This window comes from Taurulus bubalis (assembly GCF_910589615.1).
Source record: "Taurulus bubalis genome assembly, chromosome: 2".
Lineage (NCBI taxonomy): Eukaryota > Metazoa > Chordata > Actinopteri > Perciformes > Cottidae > Taurulus > Taurulus bubalis.
In genome coordinates, this window is record NC_136590.1 from 30,701,376 (window position 1) to 30,720,770 (window position 19,395).

The 19,395-nt window shown below is 40.2% G+C and overlaps 1 protein-coding gene across 1 annotated transcript; it reads right to left on the reverse strand.

The window, feature by feature from the left end:
• Nucleotides 1-459: 459 nt before the first annotated feature.
• ltbp3 (latent transforming growth factor beta binding protein 3) lies at nt 460-19,094 on the reverse strand. The gene is made up of 28 exons (XM_079237042.1): nt 18,833-19,094; nt 18,544-18,707; nt 18,341-18,446; nt 15,255-15,341; nt 14,950-15,066; nt 14,696-14,851; nt 13,751-13,858; nt 13,592-13,605; nt 13,445-13,514; nt 13,111-13,188; nt 12,298-12,426; nt 10,999-11,130; nt 10,771-10,899; nt 10,498-10,617; nt 9,591-9,713; nt 9,313-9,435; nt 8,998-9,117; nt 8,455-8,583; nt 8,029-8,199; nt 7,176-7,256; nt 6,815-6,943; nt 6,565-6,702; nt 6,317-6,457; nt 3,878-4,006; nt 2,127-2,288; nt 1,949-2,038; nt 1,717-1,845; nt 460-1,544 (listed from the first exon to the last, which is right to left on the reverse strand). The coding sequence occupies exons 1-28, from the start codon at nt 19,077-19,079 to the stop codon at nt 1,393-1,395; spliced, it is 3,474 nt and encodes a 1,157-aa protein (XP_079093168.1). The 5' UTR covers nt 19,080-19,094; the 3' UTR covers nt 460-1,392.
• Between the last annotated feature and the right edge of the window lie 301 nt (nt 19,095-19,395).

Below are 19,395 nucleotides of genomic sequence, written 5' to 3' on the forward strand. Positions count from 1 at the left end.
GCATCAATATCTCAGATTCAAGGGAATCACAGCTAAGCTGCATCAACAAATTGGAAGCACTAAGTGGTCCAAATATATCCAAGAAATTGTCAGCACTGAAGGAACTGCATAATTTCCTGTCAGTTTAATACTTTTTCAGGGGGATAACTGAATCCTAAGATAAAAACAAAATGTGTCTTCATGCTGTGTAATGCTGTAGAATGTGAAGGAGCAAAGTAAATGTCCTCTCAAGACTTTAGTTATTAATGCATGTTAAAGATGTGTACAATGAAGTAACAAGAGCACATATTTAGATATAATGGAAGACCAAGGAAACCCTGGTATTTGTTGGGTTTATTTACTTTCTAGCCCCATCATCATCCCCATGCTAAACTGTTAAACTGACTATTTGTGAACTCTGAATGTGTCTTTCCGTTCTGTTTTCACAGGTGTAAACAAAACACAAGAAAAACAAATGAATGACTGACTGACATCTTTGTTTTAATTCATATTCTTCTCATCTCAATAACAGCTTTGGTTTTCTAAATACTTTGATGCAGCAATCATGACAATAGATGTCAAACTTTCTTGGTTTTATGGAATAAGCTACATTTAGCAAATATTCCCACTATATTCGTTGCTAAGTGCATTACCTTTTTTTCTAGCTTAAAGTCACTTAGGTGCACATGTCAAATTATACAAAAACTTCAGGTTTCTCATATTTTACATCAACAAATAAAGAGGGGAAGGACCAGGACCCTTCTTACAGAAGTTGTTGATCCATCGGACAAACTGTACAATAACACAAAATCAACAATGTGTGGTTAGAAAATATAATATCAGATGACGTCAATTTAGAATTAAACATGAAAGGACGTGGACTTACATGGGAATGTAAAGGGAAATACGGTAATATGTAAAAGTTCTCATGGCATTCCGACAGAAGGTTAATATTGAATGGGCTGAAGTAGAAAAAAGGAATACCAGATACATTTTTTTAAACATATTTCTGTATTTAAACAAGAGGTGGCTCGAGATCTAAGATGCAGATTGAGAATAAGAGATCAATGCAAGATGGAGACAGATGTAAAGAAATACAAAAAGCACAATTTAAACTTAACAAAAAAACAGTTTAAAAAATAACAATAATTACAAAAATGTTTAACAAACAAAAAAAATAAACATATCCCTAGTCTTTATTGAGTATTTATTTAAATGTGAAATGAAATGAAAGAGGAGCAGACATTGACATGTTTTGTACATTTAAAATGAGCCACTGATAAGGTTTGGCTCCTGGTGTGGTCTTTTTGGGTTCACTGCCTACACGCGGCCCCACGTTCGTACTGTGAGACAGATGTGCGTGTGTGTGTGTTGCATATCATAGATCGGGATAAACAGAGTGGCACACGGAGGTTACAGAGTTCTGCGTCGGACACATGTGTTGGGTCTGCGCGTTGCCACAAAGCCATGTTTGCAGAAGCACTTGTATGAGCCAGCGGTGTTCACACAGCGAGCGTTCTTGCATGGACTGGCACGAGCTCCTGGGTCTGCACACTCGTCAATGTCTGAAAAATAGAGAGATCAACAGTGCTCAATACAACGTTACTAAATACAGATATTAGTCTGTGTATATGCCTCTATTGGCTACTGTACATTCCTCCAAATGCAATAATTATTTTTTAACAAGCTAAAACGTTTTGGGGATTATATATTTTTGAAACACTTGCAAGTGCAAACCTATACAGCGGGTTCGTGAATGGTCCAGCCTATAGCCTGCGTTACATTCACACATAGTGCCCAGATAGGAGCGGACACAGCGGCCATTTGCACAGCTGCACTCGTCTGAATCCTCCTCTGAACTGTCACCTGTTATAGACAAACAGGCAGGGCAGAGGTGAGGGAAAAAATAAGGATTGGTTGGTGTCAGTGTGTCAGATTGCAAAATAACAAAGAAAGTGTATAGTTTTACCTGGGTTGTAGTTGGCAAAAGCTGCCAGGAAATCCTGCTCCCCATCAGACTCTGTCTCCAGATGCATCTCGCACAGACGACTGAACATCTCTGAATACAAGAATTTGAATGTCTTTTTAGCTCAAAATGAAGAGAAAGCGGAAGTTGGCAGTCAAAACTGAGCGGACAGTATGCTCACCTGAGTTTCTCTGTGGACAGGTGTTACACTCGGGCCCCCAGCCACGGCCGTAATGGCAGCAGCACTCTGAGTAGGTCACCACCAGGCCGTTCCTGGGCTCGCTGCAGATCAAGCCCTCATCAACTCGCAGGAAACACACATCCTTGTGGGCTGCAGTGCGATCTAGGATTTTTTTTTTTTTTTTAAAAAGGAGCACAAATAAACTGTTATTTCCATTCCCGTTACAGTACGTTAAGTACAGGAAGCCACATTAAACCATTCTCTGAGCTCTAAGATTAATATTTGGTTTTCTAAGTAAAACTGTGTTGTGCAAGTAAGTGGACGATGTCATTACCACAAAAAAAGTGTGAGGTATATAAATTAGTACCTCTAAAGACTAAATATCATTTTGAGTGTATTCAGCATGTATGAAGCAAGAATTAAGCTGAAAAAAATACAATGTTTGGAAAATGATTTCCACAGTGTTTGTGACAATCTACTTATAGATGATGGATGTCCCTCACGTGTAAAAAATATCTCAATAAATATAACATATAATATGAGAACATATTGAAAATGTTTCAGTGAAAATATTTAGAAATCAGAGTGAATTTGCACAAAATGTACTCAAGCTCAGTGTGGTTGGGTGCAATGGAGGTTAGGAGCCTATCTACCAAGCATGTATGAGCCAAAGCGCAGAAATGAGTTTGCCCCGTAATAAATGAGGAACCCGTATTGCTCACAGTAGCCACTTTTTCAGATAGCTATGTTATACAGCATAATTATTATGGGAGAAATAGACTCCAGCGAAAGAAAAGCCTAACTAAACCTAGTATAAATAGTTTGCACAGTATGGAGATCTGGCCACGGCACATGGAAGCTGATACGCTTTAATAGATTAAATGATTTGTTCGTACTTACAACTATTAAAAACTACAGATGAATGCTAAAGTTACCAAACTCAATCTACAAATGACACTGTAAAAACGATCACAAGCACTCATCAGTAAGTGTAAGATGAATGGCTGTTTGATTAAGTGGCTGCATGTGTTGATGAAGATATATCAACAGTTAACTCTCATTAAACAAATGAGAGGCAAACGGCTAATTGTTTCAGCTCCTTGTTTATGGTTCAGTATGCTTCCTTGTCTTCTGTAATTGTGAAGATAGAGTATAATAGTGTTCAAAGTAATTTTCTGGTCTGCTGGTTACGATGCGTCACACTTAAACAGCCAACAGCGCTTAGCAGTAGCGCTTATTACAGATGTTAAACCAGCCAAATTAAAGACATTCATTACTCTTAAAATGGCAATTGAAAATATTACAGTACTGTGAATCACATATTTCACATGCAAAATGAGCTCAGACCATTATCCACTAAATAAGCAGTTTATAAATACTGACACTTTCTTTACTCTACCAGAACAAATAATTGTTTATCATCTATAAAAGCACAGACACCATTTGTTTGGAAGAAAAATAGACATGCAGAGTAAATGCTAAAAGTATTTTTTCTCACACTGGAGATGCTTTGGTATCGCTCTGTGTGCATAAATGCATACATTCGCTACATGTGTTTAATAACTATACAAAGTGGAAGCTCTCCAAAGAATGGGAAACTGTCTATGAAGTTGTAAAGAGGGGAAAAATACAGCCAGTACAGGCTAAATTGGGAGGAATTGCAAAGAGCAACATGAGTGGCAGATGACGAGGTAAGCCAAAACTCATTTGGATCGGTCATGCTCAGGTGAGCCGATGCTGATTTTACCCACCGTCATAGACGCACTGCTTCAGCGCTGCACTGAAGGTGAGGGGAGGGTCGCAAAAACAGTGAAAGGAGCCGGGCGTGTTCTCACACCTCCCATTCTTACAGTACGAGGGGTCCTGGCACTCATTCACATCTGCAAAGGGCACCACAGACACTGGTTACAGTATGAACATCTGCTTGGGGCCAGCTCTTAGTCTGTAGGTGGTGGACACAATGATAAAAAATAAACTTTGTGCTACATCATGAAATTCAGAACAATAATCCTGCAATAAATATAAAGTTTACTGCACAATGTTCAGTTTCCCCCAAGATGTTTAACTTCATCATTCATAACAGGTTACAGTGAGTTGAATCAACTTTGACACAATCTCAACAAAAACTGAACATTTTAAGCCGTGGCATTCATTGCAGTGATATTGTATGCTTGGATAACAATGTACAGTGGGTACGGTTATTGTGTCCAACCCCCGTATGTCCTGTTTCCTTTATGTTTACGTTTTTACCATAAATGTTGCATGCAATTCCTGATGACAAAATGAGCTTCGGTCATGCGTAAAAATGCAGGTTGTGTCGAATAAACATGCAGCCACACTGCGACATCTGCAAAAGGGCTGCGGGTTAACATAGGACGCTTGGTTCCAGCAACACTTCAACTGAGGAATGTTTTTATCTGTTAAGAAGTATGCAGGCATTTTGCAGAGAAAATGATACCGCCATGAAGGCCAGTGTGTACTGTAGAAACTTTCGAATTTGTACTTTGTTCTTGGTATCTATGTTTTTGATGCTGGTGTCACTACACTGAAACCTGAAGAATGAGGGTTTAGTACGCATCTAACACTCTCACAATTACAACTGTTCTAAATCCAGACCAGTACCGGACAAGTACGTTTTTGAAATAATTGATTGGAATGTGTTCACAAATAATCATCAATATTCAGGTTAACTGCTTTCTAAAATTAACAGATTAATGGCAAATTGTAACGATCGTAGTGGTAACCATAGCCACCCGTACAAGAACTACCCTGGACTAACAGGTCAGATGAGGAATGTTAAGCAACACCTTTTCTATGTTTGTGTCTCTTTCATTTCAGTCATAACTGAACACTAACAAAAGGAGGCTTTCCAGGTGCACACCTGTTAGAGTCCAGAGCCCACATGCTTGACCTAACAGCAAGAATGCAAACACATCTCCCGTTCTGAGTGTGAAGGGAACAAATGTTTGTCACATTTGCAGACAATACTTTCCTTAAAATACCTCTGGCAACATGGTAATAGCATGGCCATCTGAAATGTGTCCTTCATAGCCATTATACATATTCATTCCTCACTGAATTTGCTTCTGCAAGGAGGCAATTTAACTGCATGTTCCCAAACTCTGGCCAGGAGGAGGAACAGGTTCTTCACCAATGACTGGGTCGACCTTGCCTGTCTGGGATCTGATGTGACATCAGGTGGTCATCAGTTCAGATCCCCTTCATCAATACAACACTTGAGCATTAGCTTCAGGTTTTATGGAACAGCTACAACTCATTTTGTTTCACAACATGATGTTTAGCCAGCAAACATCCCAAAACCCATAATATGTAATTTGGTACCAAGTGGCCACTTCTGATATCATTTGTAGATGTAGATAAATGTTTTTTGGGGTTGTTTTATGTTTACAACGGATGCACCAGCAATTCAGGCAGTAAATACAAAGACAACTACTCACATGAGTTATATTTAGATTATTTAATAAGTAATCATTGATAAAGCTGGAACTACTCTGTGGGATACTTTAACACCACTGTATGAAACCAGCACTTAAAACAAATATGAGCATTGAGCTGCATAAACAAACAACACATCGTGTTATAGTCTAAATGTATTATATCATCACATGTACACATGTCCATCGCTATATGAATGGATATACATATCTTGTGTGTTTATTTGTCTGTTCAATATCCGTAAGATAGTTCTTGATTTAAAATGCAGGTTCTCAATTGATTTACTTTCGACACCACAAGTTATTTTGTGCGGTTGAGGTGGTTCAGCTCAGGATGGCTCTATAATGCTTCTTCTATCATCACCCTGAGTTTGCTGCCCTGCATAAACTCCAACGGTTGTGTAAGTGATAAAGTAAGATCTCAAAAACCCTCTTTAGACGCTTAAAACACGATGAAAACACTTCAAAAACACGAGAAAGTGTAATGTCTATTCTCGCTTCTATTTAGTACAATGAAGCCTTCCAAAAGGTAAGCAGAGTCCCTCACCTTTTTTGTTCAACCTGGCACTGAAATTTGTTTTGTCTCACACACAACGCCTCACACAAGCGCAGACAGCCAAGCACTATGATTGTTATGTTTATTTTTTTCCAGAATAAACGTGCGGTTGCCAACCACTGCCTTTTTGCTCTTCATAACCCCCACCCCTCCCCCAACTGCACAGGGTCTGCACTCACCCGCCTGCTCCTCAGGAGTCACACAGCTGTTACGGTCGATGGCCAAGGTCCAGGGCGGAGAGCAGATGCAGTAGTACGACCCTGGCGTGTCCACACAGTGGCCGTGCTTACAGTTGGCCGGGTCCTCACACTCATTCACATCTGTAGAGCACAAAGGTTTACTCTAAGCTTCAGCTAATTCCTCAAGTGGCTCGACTAATGCACCATAAATTGTCAGGGTCATTGGGAGATGAACCTCTCTTACTCACCTGCTACTGTTGCGATCACACACTTCTTCTTGTTGGAGTCTGGAGTCCAGGGCCGGTTACAGTTGCAGTAAAAGGACCCTTCGGTGTTGACGCAGCGACCATTAGTGCACAGAGACTCGTCGTGGCATTCGTTGACATCTGACGGAGACGATGCAAACAAAAAGAGCAACATGCATCTGTCATGAAGCATCTCCAAAAGTTTTTACAGCACTTTAAAGATTTTTTTCATGGTGTGTATCGAGGAACTCACCAATGCACTCGAGAAGATTGCCGTCATAGTAGAATCCCTGTTGACAGTAGCACTCGTAGCCTGGCTGCGTGTTCTCACAGCGACCCTTCTTGCAGATTTCATCAGCAAACAACGAGCACTCGTCGATATCTGCAGACAAGGAAGGAAAAGTCTCTTCTCATAAACAGACTGGTGGTCTTCCCATAAAGTTGTTTAATGTAATGAGGATCAACAACTTATTTGGACAATTACAAAGATATTAAATTTGGATATATATGTATATTTTATTATAACACAGAAATTGTGTGCAAATGCTAGAATATCTTATAACAGTGTGGCCTGCTGTATGTTAATAATGTGACTCAAGTTGTGTATTATCTACCATGGTAGACAGGCAGGCTGTACAGGAGTCCTTCATCATAGTAGAGGCCTTGCCCGTTTGGACACAGGAAGTGAAACTCGGCTGAGAGGAGAGAACCATGCAGAGTTTAATAAAGAGTAAGATGTATAATAGATACAGAATTTGACATGAGGTTCATCATTCAACACACTGAGCTACAAATCCACAAATTAGTAGCACCAAAAATGATTAATTGAATCTAAGATTAGTTCTCATCAGAGTTTAGCAAAAACAGGAGATACTTTTTTAGCTCTAACATCGCATCCTACAGTATGAGGAAGACTTGTTGGCTGGATTAATGGAACAACATGGCCAAAAAGTAAAAGATAAAATGAAGACAACAGCACAGTAAGGAAACACATTTTCCCACAGTCTGGATAAAAGAGACTGCCTGTTGATCTAATCTTCTTGTTCAGCTCCAAAACAGCTTCCTTGCTGAACCAGTGGCATCATCATCATCATCATTATACAACTAAACTGGGTTGAGTCTGTCCCTTCACTTCACTTTCTTTGATGAACTTGATTATATCTCTTTAATCCATCTCAAAAGTTTAAAAGTTAAACCTCCTCAAGTGAATGCTTCAACTTAATACTGGATATCATTTTAGATGTAACAGACTTACATTTAATCCAGGTTTATAGTCAAAACTAAATTAATGTATAAAGAGAGGTTTGAATTTAATATTTTCTAATTTTAAGATAGTTTTCAAGTTTGATGATGATTTAAAATTAAACCATGATTTAATCCTTTTTGAAAATGAATCCTTGTTGGTTTAAGCCAGTCTTTAATTGAATGTGTTTTTCCTGCATTATGCACACTGTAATGTAAACTTACATGATTGGGAGACCGGACAGGGATAGATCTCACAGTGATCTCCCCATCCCACCCCAATGGAGCAGCAGCACTCCTGCTTGGTGACGTTGGTGGCCAGGACGCTGTCACAGAACACAGTGTCATCGAGGTTCAAGTAGCATTCCTTCTTCTCATCCGTCAGCACTCGAACTGCTGCAGGAGCAAACATGGGGAATGTTTTGAAGGTTTTTGGTGTGCACATCCAGGGACTGGACTGAACCTCAAATGGACTTGCCAAACTGGCCTTGCTTATAATTGATGTTACGTTTGTGTCTTGGTACGTTTAGAATGTAGGGTTTGGTCATGTATTGCCAATAATTAGAATTGTTCGGCTTTCAGGGTCTCAGATTGGTTTGAACTGATAAATGTGGGTCTACAATAAAGCAGAAGGAATCAGAGCAGGCTTACCCTCACAGCTGTGTTTGTCCTCGGAGAGGACATAGCCGTGATTGCAGGCACACACATACGAGCCTGGTCTGTTCTCACAAGAGCCGAAGGGCTGGCAGAGATTTCTGTCTGCGGCACATTCGTCTATGTCTGAAAGGAAAAAAATCACACGTGCTGCTGATTGAGAATTTGTTTCAATCCAAACAATCTGAATTCTAAACAAATAGTTTTTGTTCCCTTTTTTTAATGGCTTTGCTATTTATCTCAGATTAAAGTAAGAAAACATTTGGTCACGGATATATTTGTTGAGACATTTTAAATGTGTAAAATGTGTGAATGCAGTGCAATGCATTGCCTTGTGTGAGATGTTTAAATTAAACCTGTCAGTGATGACACAAAATAATGATAATTCATAAGTTAAAGATAATGATACAGATAGTGTAAATACATTTTAAAAAATTACACAACACTTTAGCTTACCATCTCCTGCACATGAGTTATTTACTGGTTACCAGCAACATGACAGACAGCAGCTGCTTTTCTGTTAGCCCTGAAGAGACTGACCTTGGCATCTCCTGCCCCCGACCAGTGTGTAGCCCGTCTGGCAGTCACAGTGGTATGAGCCCATACTGTTGATGCAGCGGCCCCTATGACAGTTGGATGGTCTCTCACACTCATTGATATCTGAAGGGAAGGAAACAAAAATAATGTTGGAATGTGAAGCATGTGGTGAGCAGGATTAATAAACTGGTCAAACTCAGTCAACCTATATTTGGACAATCCAGTGCTGATTACTTATCAAGTTTCAGGTGATAAATTATTGCATATTGTGAATTCCAGGTGAGCACTTTTAAATTATAATTAAAGGACGATTCATGCCTTCACAGTGGCTGCCTTCCTGTGTGCGCTGGTATCCCGGGTAGCATTGGCACTGGAAGGAGCCTTCTGTGTTGATGCAGTGGCCATAAGCACACAGCCTGACATCCTCACACTCATCAATGTCTGTTTGGGAGAAGGAAAAACATGCGGAACACAACTTGATGATCAAGAATTTATCATTACACCTTCAGCACCAAATGGTCATTAAGTCACTCAACTGCATAATAAGCAACTTAGTCCAGGCAATGTTATGTAACGGTTAGGTAAGCATTACTCACCACTGCAACCTTTGCTGTCTGAAGACGGGAGGAAGCCCTCATTGCACAGACAGCGGTAAGTACCAGGGAGGTTCTCACAGCGCCCGTTAGGACAGATGCCAGGCTTCTGACACTCATTAATGTCTGGTGGAATACGTGGGAGACAAAAAGAAAAGGTAAATTACAGTAATGAAACATTTGTAGCAATGATTTTTATTTGGACTCTTTCTAAAACCAACTGCATATTATTGACCTGTGTTGAATGGTTGGTTTTAACAAGGACTTATTACACAGTATTTCACAATATTGAATATACACCATATTTCCATAGTATTTTTCATAGTTTGGCTGATGCTGGAACTAATATACTAATAAAACTGGAGGTTTTCCGGGCACGTCTAACTAGTAGGAGACCCCGGGGAAGACCCAGAACACGCTGCTGGGATTATATCTCCCAGGATCCCCCAGAATGAGCTGAAAAATGTTGCGGGTGAGAGGGACGTCTGGGACAGCCTGCTAGCCCTGCTCCCACCGTGACCCGATCCGGATAAGCAGATGAAAATGGCTGGGTGGATGGATGGAACTAATATATTTTACATGATTGCAATACTACTACTTTATGTCTGGTTTATATCTGTGGAGTATGGTGCACAAAAAGTGGCCTAAGAAAACTGCTTTGATACCTGATTCATCATAACACAATAAAATAACAACATTCCAGAGTGTCTGAAACCATTGAAGAAATGTGGGACAGATTATATTGCTTATTATTATTCCATTAAGTTCCAACATGTGTAATGTGTATCATGATGTAACACTTTAAGGAATAGAGTTTTCCTTCTAAAGTAGGTTGATCAAAGATGTTTATAACAATGCCAATTTGGCAGTGCCCTGAAACTCTTTTGCAGTGCGGCGGGGTTGTACTCACCAAAGCAGGTGCTGCTGCGGGCCTCGTGACCAGGCAAGCAAGGAACACACTCGTATGAGCCTGGCGTGTTCTCACATTGCTCATTGGGACAGGTCTCGGGGTTCAAACACTCATTTATGTCTGGAATGATTGAGAAGACGCATCACATAAACCATGTTTGAAAAAGTGTTCATCAACACAAACGCAGCGCACAAACACGGGAACAACACGTGTTTTGTTAGTGGAGAGCCGGTGCTCTCATATCCATTCTGTCATAATAATAAGTGTCTTTACCTTCACAGGCTGGGTGACGGTGTGACTTGCTCTTGAAGCCACTGTGACATTCACATTTATAAGAGCCAGGCAGGTTTACACACTGGCCTCCAACTCCACAGATGTCCTGCTTAGAGCACTCATCCACGTCTGCAAAACAGAAAAGGTTATAGCCAATGCAGGATCTCGTGACTTTTAGAAAAGAAGGAAAAAAACATTGTAACATGGAAATCACTAAACCTAACTTACCTACGCACTTGAGTCTCCCATACTGCACCATGTGTTTATAGCCCAGACGACAATGACATCTGTAACCTCCTTCCACGTTGACGCAAAGGCCTCTGCCATGGCCGCACGGTTCTGAGTCACATTCATTATTATCTGAACAACAGGAGAGAAGAACGATGATGACACATGATGAAAACAGTGTTGAGTATTAGAGGCACACAACAGAGGGTCATACAGATCAGAGGACACGCTGTTCTGATTCTAGAAAGTGTTTTCCACAAGCTGTCCTAACATTGTACCTTAAGTGTCAACATATATGAAAGCATAATACATACTACACAATTTCAGTTTCTGCCAAATTTGAAGAAATTCTCTGAATTCACGAGAAAGGGTCAGCCAGGAGCTCACGTTAACCTTGACCTTTGCGCACCAAAATGTAGTCAGTTCACCCAGAAGTCCATGTGGACGTTGTTAAAAAAATTGAGGAAATTCCCTCAAGTGGTTCTTGACATCATATCTGGACAAAGCTGTCGCCAATGTGGAGTCCTAAAACGCTTATTATTCTCTATTTTTGGCTTGATCTTGTGGGATTTTTAGGAAAATGTGTTGTCTTTTAAAATGTCTTTTATGACTTATCTACTTTCACATTTTATCCAAATAAATAAAACATATCTCAAAAGTGCAAAATGTGTGTTTCTTCACAATCCAATACCATAAAAATGTACGCACCAGATGATGTTTTATCCTGACTTGTAGTCCCTAGTACATGCCTTGCACTGGATTCTGCATTTCCCATGATGCAACTTATTAACATATTTCATTGTCACCCACCCTGACTAGTACATGTCCACGTCTTTCAAACTCCAGACCTCCAGTTTGTTATGCAGGACTTTATTCAAATTGTTAGTTTCTAAGCTCAAGATGAGAGATTTTCTCAAACTTTGAAAAGCAAACACATAATAATGAACTGCTTTTGCAGGCAGACTTGTAGCAAAACATTAATAGAGTTGAATACGGAAACATCACACACTTTTAAGTTGAATTTAATTGTGGAAGCCAAATACTGGCAATATGCAAATATTATGCATTAATATTGTGGACCGTTAACAGCTGCAATTATATTTCTAATTATAATTTCAAAGGTAAATGGACCTCAACAGTCAAGATACAAAAGGCATGATGAGGTTTATGTTTCCATGTGTATTTTCCGGGAAATGTTGCATGCCAGAGGACACCCGTGCATAAGAAACTTCAGGAGAAACTTCTTGTCGCTATCCATAACCACCTTCTTGAGCCACTGTGTCTACCAATCATTCTTACCCTCACAGATGTTCCTCTGCGGGTTGAGATGGTAACCAGGGTGACAGTGACAGATGTGGCCGTTCAGGCTGTTCACACACTCTCCGTGACCACAAATGTTCCTGCTTAGCCTGCATTCATCTGTTTCTGCTTCAAGAAGGGAACAAAAGCATCATTTATATACTTGAGACAAAATTGTTGACTATTGCCGATTTTATAAAATATTTACACAATGACATTTTTCTTTAACAATTATCGGTATTGGTTATATAATGTATAAATGGGCAAGTATGCTTGAAAAGGCGAGTCAATTACATGACTTTACTGTAATGCATTCTTTAAAATCAGGATTACAATATCCACAATTTAAGACAATATCTAGCATCATATCACAATAATGATATAATATTGATATATTGCCTAGCCCAACACAAAATGCTTTCATAAAAACACTAAGAGTGTGAACATAGCCTTAAGGCCGGTTCATGCTTCATGGTTGGACGCACTCAACATGCAAAGTGTCCAAAACTGTCAGTTAAGCATTAAAGAAGCATGCATCTGACAAGATCTTAGAATGTATTGCTACCAACAGGGATTGCCTGCGGGTCTAAATAACTTGTTTGCATGGCATAAATACATGTTATTACATTGAGAAAGTAAACATGTCATTTTGTGAGTGATGGTCCCAAAGCTCACCACAATATCTTACTGGGGAATGTGGAGGGCTGAGTTTTCCAGTTTGAGGTGCATGAAACATGAACAAGTAAAAAAAAAAAGTAACTCTCTATAAGGTTAAAGAAGAATAGATGTTCGAGTCAGTTTGCAGAAACTCACGCAAGACTTTTGTCTGTGTTTCGAAGGGGTCATTGCCTGGGGTCATTCTGATGATTGTTGGAGGGGTGGGTTTAACAACTGTGGATCCAACAGAGGAGAGATGAAGGGGACCGACTTTAGGAGGAAATACGACATGCTGATATTTTTGTCTTCACCACACACAAGGAACATTTCTCTACACCAGCTGCTGTTGCTGAAACCTTCCCTCATTGTGACAGCAATGAGTACATTAAGTACATTAAGTAACACTAGCAAATACATTGTATCCTGCTATTTCAACATGTTCCATTACTGGAGTTATAGAGTATGAATCTGGGGTTAGAGGTAAGTTTACCAGGCACACGAGGACTGCTGGTGCTGGTGGGAGACTGTTGCGGAGCAGTTGCCGTCTCTGGAGGCCTCTCCTGATTAAAGAGATAGTCTGCCTTCACATCAGCAACAATTTACATGAATTGATCAATAAAAATGAACATTGTCTTACCGGCCACTTTGGTTCTGAAAGGAAAAGGGGTAAAATAAAATAAAAAAAAGAGGTATTACAACTGTCAATTGACATGATCCGTACAAAGCACAACAGTACAAGTAGTGTTAGTGTTGTTTAAGAACTCCTGAGTGGTGGGAATCGTGTTCAAGGACTCACCCTCCTTGTCGGGCTTGCGGGGGAAGATGATGGGAGGGAACGCCACGGTCTCTCTAATATTTTGGAGAAAGTATCCTTTCCCAGCAGGGCAGATCTTACTGAAGGCCACTGAGCACCACATGGAGAGAGAAGAGAATTTTAGTGGTACTTTGTTTTACTTTTTTAGCATCTCAAATTAGGCAAAATAGCTTATTGCTGAATTTCTCTTTTGGAATTTGCAAGCAGCACTGATTACTTCCTGGAATCCAACGCAACAGAGCAACAGCCTGGTGGTTGCATGCTTCCACCAACTTATAACGGTGCGGTTTACATCCATGTCTGACCCCAAATGTCATCACTTCATCATGTCATCCTGCTAGACATTTGTGTGAAATTGTTGTAATTAGCATATGAATTTTTAAATTATGAGGTCACCGTGACCTTTGACCACCAATTCTAATGGGTTCATCCGTGAGACCGAAGTGGACCTTCGTGCCAAATTTGCCTGAAACCATAACACCTCTGGCCATTGCTGTTACCGGCCAGATAGCCCTAATTATGACGTCCAATCACTTCCACTATGTTATTCTAATTAATGACAGAGTAGACAAACACACTGTATCTTGAGAATGTTCCAAATCAGTGCATATTCACTACAAATACAGAAATGTATAAATCATAAGTAACATAACAAGCTTTGTCACATTCCTTATACTAATATCTCAAACTTGAGATTTCAAAGCTCTAACAGCAGAAAATCTACATAAATTCATGCATGGAAGAATGAAACCTGTGGTGAAAGCATAAAGTTCTGTTATAAGTTATTCAGTAATTCAGTTATTGTTTCCGTGCAGATATGCAGGCAGAAGATGTCCCATATACCACGAACAGCAACTTACGTTTGATGAACATTTCATTTATTGAAAACCATTAGGACATTTTGTCCGTCTGTCTCCGTCCACTCACCTGTGCCCACCTGAGGACATCTTTCACAGCTGCGGCCCCAGGCTTTGCCCACCGTGCAGCAGCACATCTCCTGGGTGAGGTGGGTGGGCAGCGCATGCTGGCAGCCCCGTGCCTCGTACGCGATCAGGAAGCACTGAGCCTGCTCAGCTGGAGACTCTGACAGAGGAGACAATGAAGTTTCATTTGGGAATTCCCTTATATAATTTAATATAATGTAAAGTAAGTAGTTAGTCAATGAAAGGCATCTGACTCACCAACACATCGATTCCTGTCCAACACCATTCCTGCCTTGCAGGAACATTTGAAGCTGCCCAATGTGTTCAGACAGTCTCCGCTCTGACAGACGCCCTGCATGGAGCACTCGTTGATATCTTCAAAGTCGGAAATTGGTGTGTAAAAATGAAAAGATTATTTTGATATACTGTAAAGGATGATATCTGTTCAGAAAGTTATCCCAGGGCTTTATCACATGGAAACCGTAGAACTAAAAAGTACATGAGAACTCAACCAACTCCCAAACTGAGCTCTGCACTTAAAAGCTTAAACCTGCTTGTGTTACCTTGACAGTGAGTGCTGTTGAATCTTTTATAGCCTTGCGGACAAGTAGAGCCGTAGTCTTCCACAATGGTATGCTTGACTGATGCATCTGAGGGAGCAGAAGACAGCGCAGAGGGAAAGGTGAGAAAAGCCTGAGTGAAATAGTGTTTCTGGAATGAGAAGGGTGGATAATATTGTACAACCCAAAATAAAACGGTAAACTGCTCAACTCAATAATGTACTTTAAAAAAAGTTGTAGTCCTGCAAACCTTAAAATCCTTAAAGCTGGCTCTACCGGTGTTACGAAACTGTTACTGGGCAGTTAATGCCAAGCCTTTGTTTACTGGCAGGACGTGCACCCTGAGGGGCTTAACCCTCATCCTACCAACTGGGGAAACCACAGCTCCCAGAGCTTTATGTTTTGTCCCATCTCCCAGGAGCTTTATTCTATCATTCTATTTTGACTTTTTCTATTCATTTGTTCCTATTGACTCCATATCATGGTTTTATAAAATGTATTGAGGTAAAAGGCACCCAATCCGCCTATGCAATTTTTATAGACTACCATTTAAACTATTTATCAACTAAAGTGACCCACTTTTGAAAAAAAATGACAACCCATCGCGACCCAATTCACATCATCTCTATAAATTGCGAGGAGAACACATTTTTGCAAAAGTATTTAGCAAACTTAATAAAATCTCCTGTGACCCACATGTGTTTTCGTGAATCACTGCTCTAGTACTTTATGTGTGTAGAAAATCCCTTATGAGACGACAGAGAAAGTAGGTGTAAACTGATTTGACAACTCTTCCTTGCCTATATCACAGCACTGAGAGGATGCACATGACACCACAATTATTTTCAGTTCAACATTTGTCTTTATATACTTTTCAAAACATTATGTAATTGTATAAACGGATGACTATATGAAGAAGAGTTTTTCTCCTGATATTTAAAAAGGGAGAGGGCGGATCATTTTCCTATTTATTAATCACTTCAATGTTTTGTCACTTTCTCAAAGAAAAGTATCGATAAAACATTATATGTTATAGTAGAATAGAAAAATATTTTCATCTTTGTAAGTATTCAGTATGTAAAAGGTGAACCACCAACTTGTTTAAGGTCTAACAATGTCAGGAAACTTTACAGGATGTTTAGCTTATCTTAAAGCACCCACGTGGCGTTTTCCTGAACAAACTGCATTAGAGGTCCAACCAGCCAACATTCTGCAGCAAACAATTCAACATCATTTACTCTACGCAGCCATTGGACAGGTGCACAACGGTAAGTACGGTTTGAACCACTCTCTCAAGCACTTTGTTTAACTTGGTCGCACAACTACTTCCATCAGTGTTCATGTGTGTGACTGCATCACTGTGAAAGCCTTCAAGGAAAGACTGTCTGAAAGAGTGAATGTTTATGCCATTCCTCATTTGTTGTTTTTAAAACTTACTAATTAACACGCTGCATCTCCTTCATTTAATCTATTTGCAAACCGATATTTGTGTATAAACAACACATTTTGATTTCTGCCAATAAAAGAAAGTAAATTTATTTCATTACATGCAGTCATTATAGAGGCAGTTGTATTTTTTGACAATGACACTGTTACATTGTAGAAGCCACTGTAGCTTTGACCAGCAAAGGTTTTACAAAGGATATACAAGTGTGGTATCAATGTTCTCCTTTAAGTCTCCGCCCAGAAGAAGCGTGTTTCCCAAAATGTCAAACTACTCGATTTTATTATTGGACAAACTACGATTTTCTTTTCTTCTTTCTTTGCCTTTGTTGTTCTTTTCTAATGACCTTTTTTATGAGATCTTTGATGAAGTGTAGCTCATCGTCACAAAATAGAAAAGCCTTTCATGAGGTTTAAACTAGCAAAGTATTATTCTTGTTCTTATTCTTACCCTCAATGAGCCTTAAACCTCTAACACAGAAGAATGTTCCTCTCTCCGTGAGGGAGTAAAAACATGTCGGCAATTTTATGAGCGAGCTATGGGATGACTGCACTCACACAAACATTTAGAAAGCACAATGAAAAGAGGGGAAAGATCACATCTCACTTTTGCCATCTTCATTAAAAAAAAAGAGATTATAAATGTAACAAAATAGACAGCACTCCGGGCAGCAATCCAGTTGGCTAAAGACTAACCAGACGCACAGTATCAGGTTTTGTCAACGGCCACATTGTCTGAGTCAGAACTGAGACACGGAATAATAGCGGAGTGGAAAAACGTGAGTAGCCAAGATTTTCTTGAAATTCAATCTCCAGCAATGTGATGACAGTCCCGCACTGGGCAGGCCCATAGGAACATGCTTAAGTAGAGGGTTATTTTCCACATTCTCTTTTTCTCCTAACTGTGTGCAATTCCCGTAATTTTATCCGTTTTCTCCTTCCTAACCGTTCACACACTACCTCACCTCACCACTAACTTTCATGTACCTTTTAAACACATCTTTTTATTGAGGTATGAAATGATTGTTTTAATCCAGGGCCATAATTTCATAAAATGGGAGGGGATAAATTGCAGGGAATGCTTGATATTTTTGGCTCAATAAACAATAATCTATTCCCCCGAACACACAAGATGTAGTTTGGATAAAAATCTAACAAGAATTACTGTAGGAGCCATTAGTTATGTCTGTGTATTTTATTTTGGTAGTGCGTATTTTATTATGATAGTTTATATATGGGGCACAGGTGAAACAGCCAGGTGGGTAATAATGCATGGGTGACAGGGAGATCACACAGTTTTTACCGCAAGCAACACTTCAGGAGACCAAGAATGTACAATTGTATAATCCTGCAATATAATTAAATGGGAACCTCACCCAACGATACAAACGGCCTGGACTCTCACCTGAAACAAGCGAGTAAGAAACAGGAACTTCTCCCGCGCCCAGCCGAATGACTGGACAGAGATCAGTCACTACAACTAATAAATAAATAAAAATCACATCTAAATAAAGAAACTAGATTAAAGAGTCAACAACTAGAGGATGGCTTCTACTAAGCTGAAAAACGTAAATTAGAGCAGCTTGGAAATTAAGTAAAATGATAGTTCTAAGCAGAAGAGGTATGTGAAGCACACTGCAACTCACTTGGTAGTTTGGGGCACTGGTAACACTTGTTTTGTCCCCATGAATTCCCCACGCTGCCACAGCAATCCTCCTGATTGGTCAGAACAGGAAGCGGGGTGCTGTTGCACTAGAAGCAAGACGTGACAGAGAAATGTTATCAGTGCATACGAAAAAACTAAAGCTTTCAGGGTTGTCCATCACTGCAGCATTGTGTCTCAACTCACAGCTTGCTTGGGTGTGGTCTCCTGGAAGCAGCGCCCCTTTGGTTTGTGTCTGGAGGGGATCGGGCGTGGCCCCGTCTTATGAGGAAGCTTGACGTCTGATTGGTCGAGCGGTTGAATGACTACAGAGGTGTCTGGCGTGTGGTGAACACGTACATTAAACTGTACTGAAAATAAAAGACAAGTAAAACATCAGAGGAACAAAATCCATCACAAATGTATATTTACCACATCAATCAAAACCAACTGACAGATTCAAAAGCTCTGGCGTCTGGTAGTGAGTTGTAGATACCTTCAGATGAGTGTGACATGGGCAAGGTGAGAATAGAGTGCGTTTGCGTCAACTGGGTTCGCCCTATGCTTAATTGCTCCACCAGTTTATGGCCTTCTGGCTTCAAAGATATGGGGTAGACAGGCTGCTTGTTGCCTCGCGCTGCCTGAGCTTGCTGAGTCTGGTGGAGTGGGAACTGGCAGAGCCGACCGGTGAAGCCAGACGGGCACAGGCAGTGCTTCCTCGAGCTGCATACTCCTCCGTTCATGCACGTCAGGGGACATACAACTGCAGAGAGGGAGGACAGGGGGTTGAGTTGTTACACCGAGACGGCCAGAGGGTCAACAGTTCATAGCTATGCATCACATCAGCTGTGAGGATGAGGAGACGCTTACACACACGAGCAACATCAGCAAATTTCTAAAACAAAAAGGAGTTTCATCAGATTGGGAATTGCTCATTTTGGAGCCATTCACCTCAGAGACGGACTAAGCCTGATGATTTAGTGCTGTGTCCCATAAATACGGCAGACAGACAGAAAAGTTTGTGTCCTGAGCAGGGACACGTGAAATATTCACTTTGAG

What these genes read in the sequence shown, in the direction of transcription:
- ltbp3 (XM_079237042.1), bottom strand. Translation starts at nt 19,079, where the DNA reads ATGAACGGAGGAGTATGCAGCTCGAGGAAGCACTGCCTGTGCCCGTCT. An exon ending in TGGGAGACTCAAGTGCGTAG is followed by an intron (nt 10,900 to 10,998) that starts GTAAGTTAGGTT and finishes TCTGTTTTGCAG; the next exon opens with ACGTGGATGAGTGCTCTAAG. An exon ending in GGACAAACACAGCTGTGAGG is followed by an intron (nt 8,200 to 8,454) that starts GTAAGCCTGCTC and finishes TTGCTCCTGCAG; the next exon opens with CAGTTCGAGTGCTGACGGAT.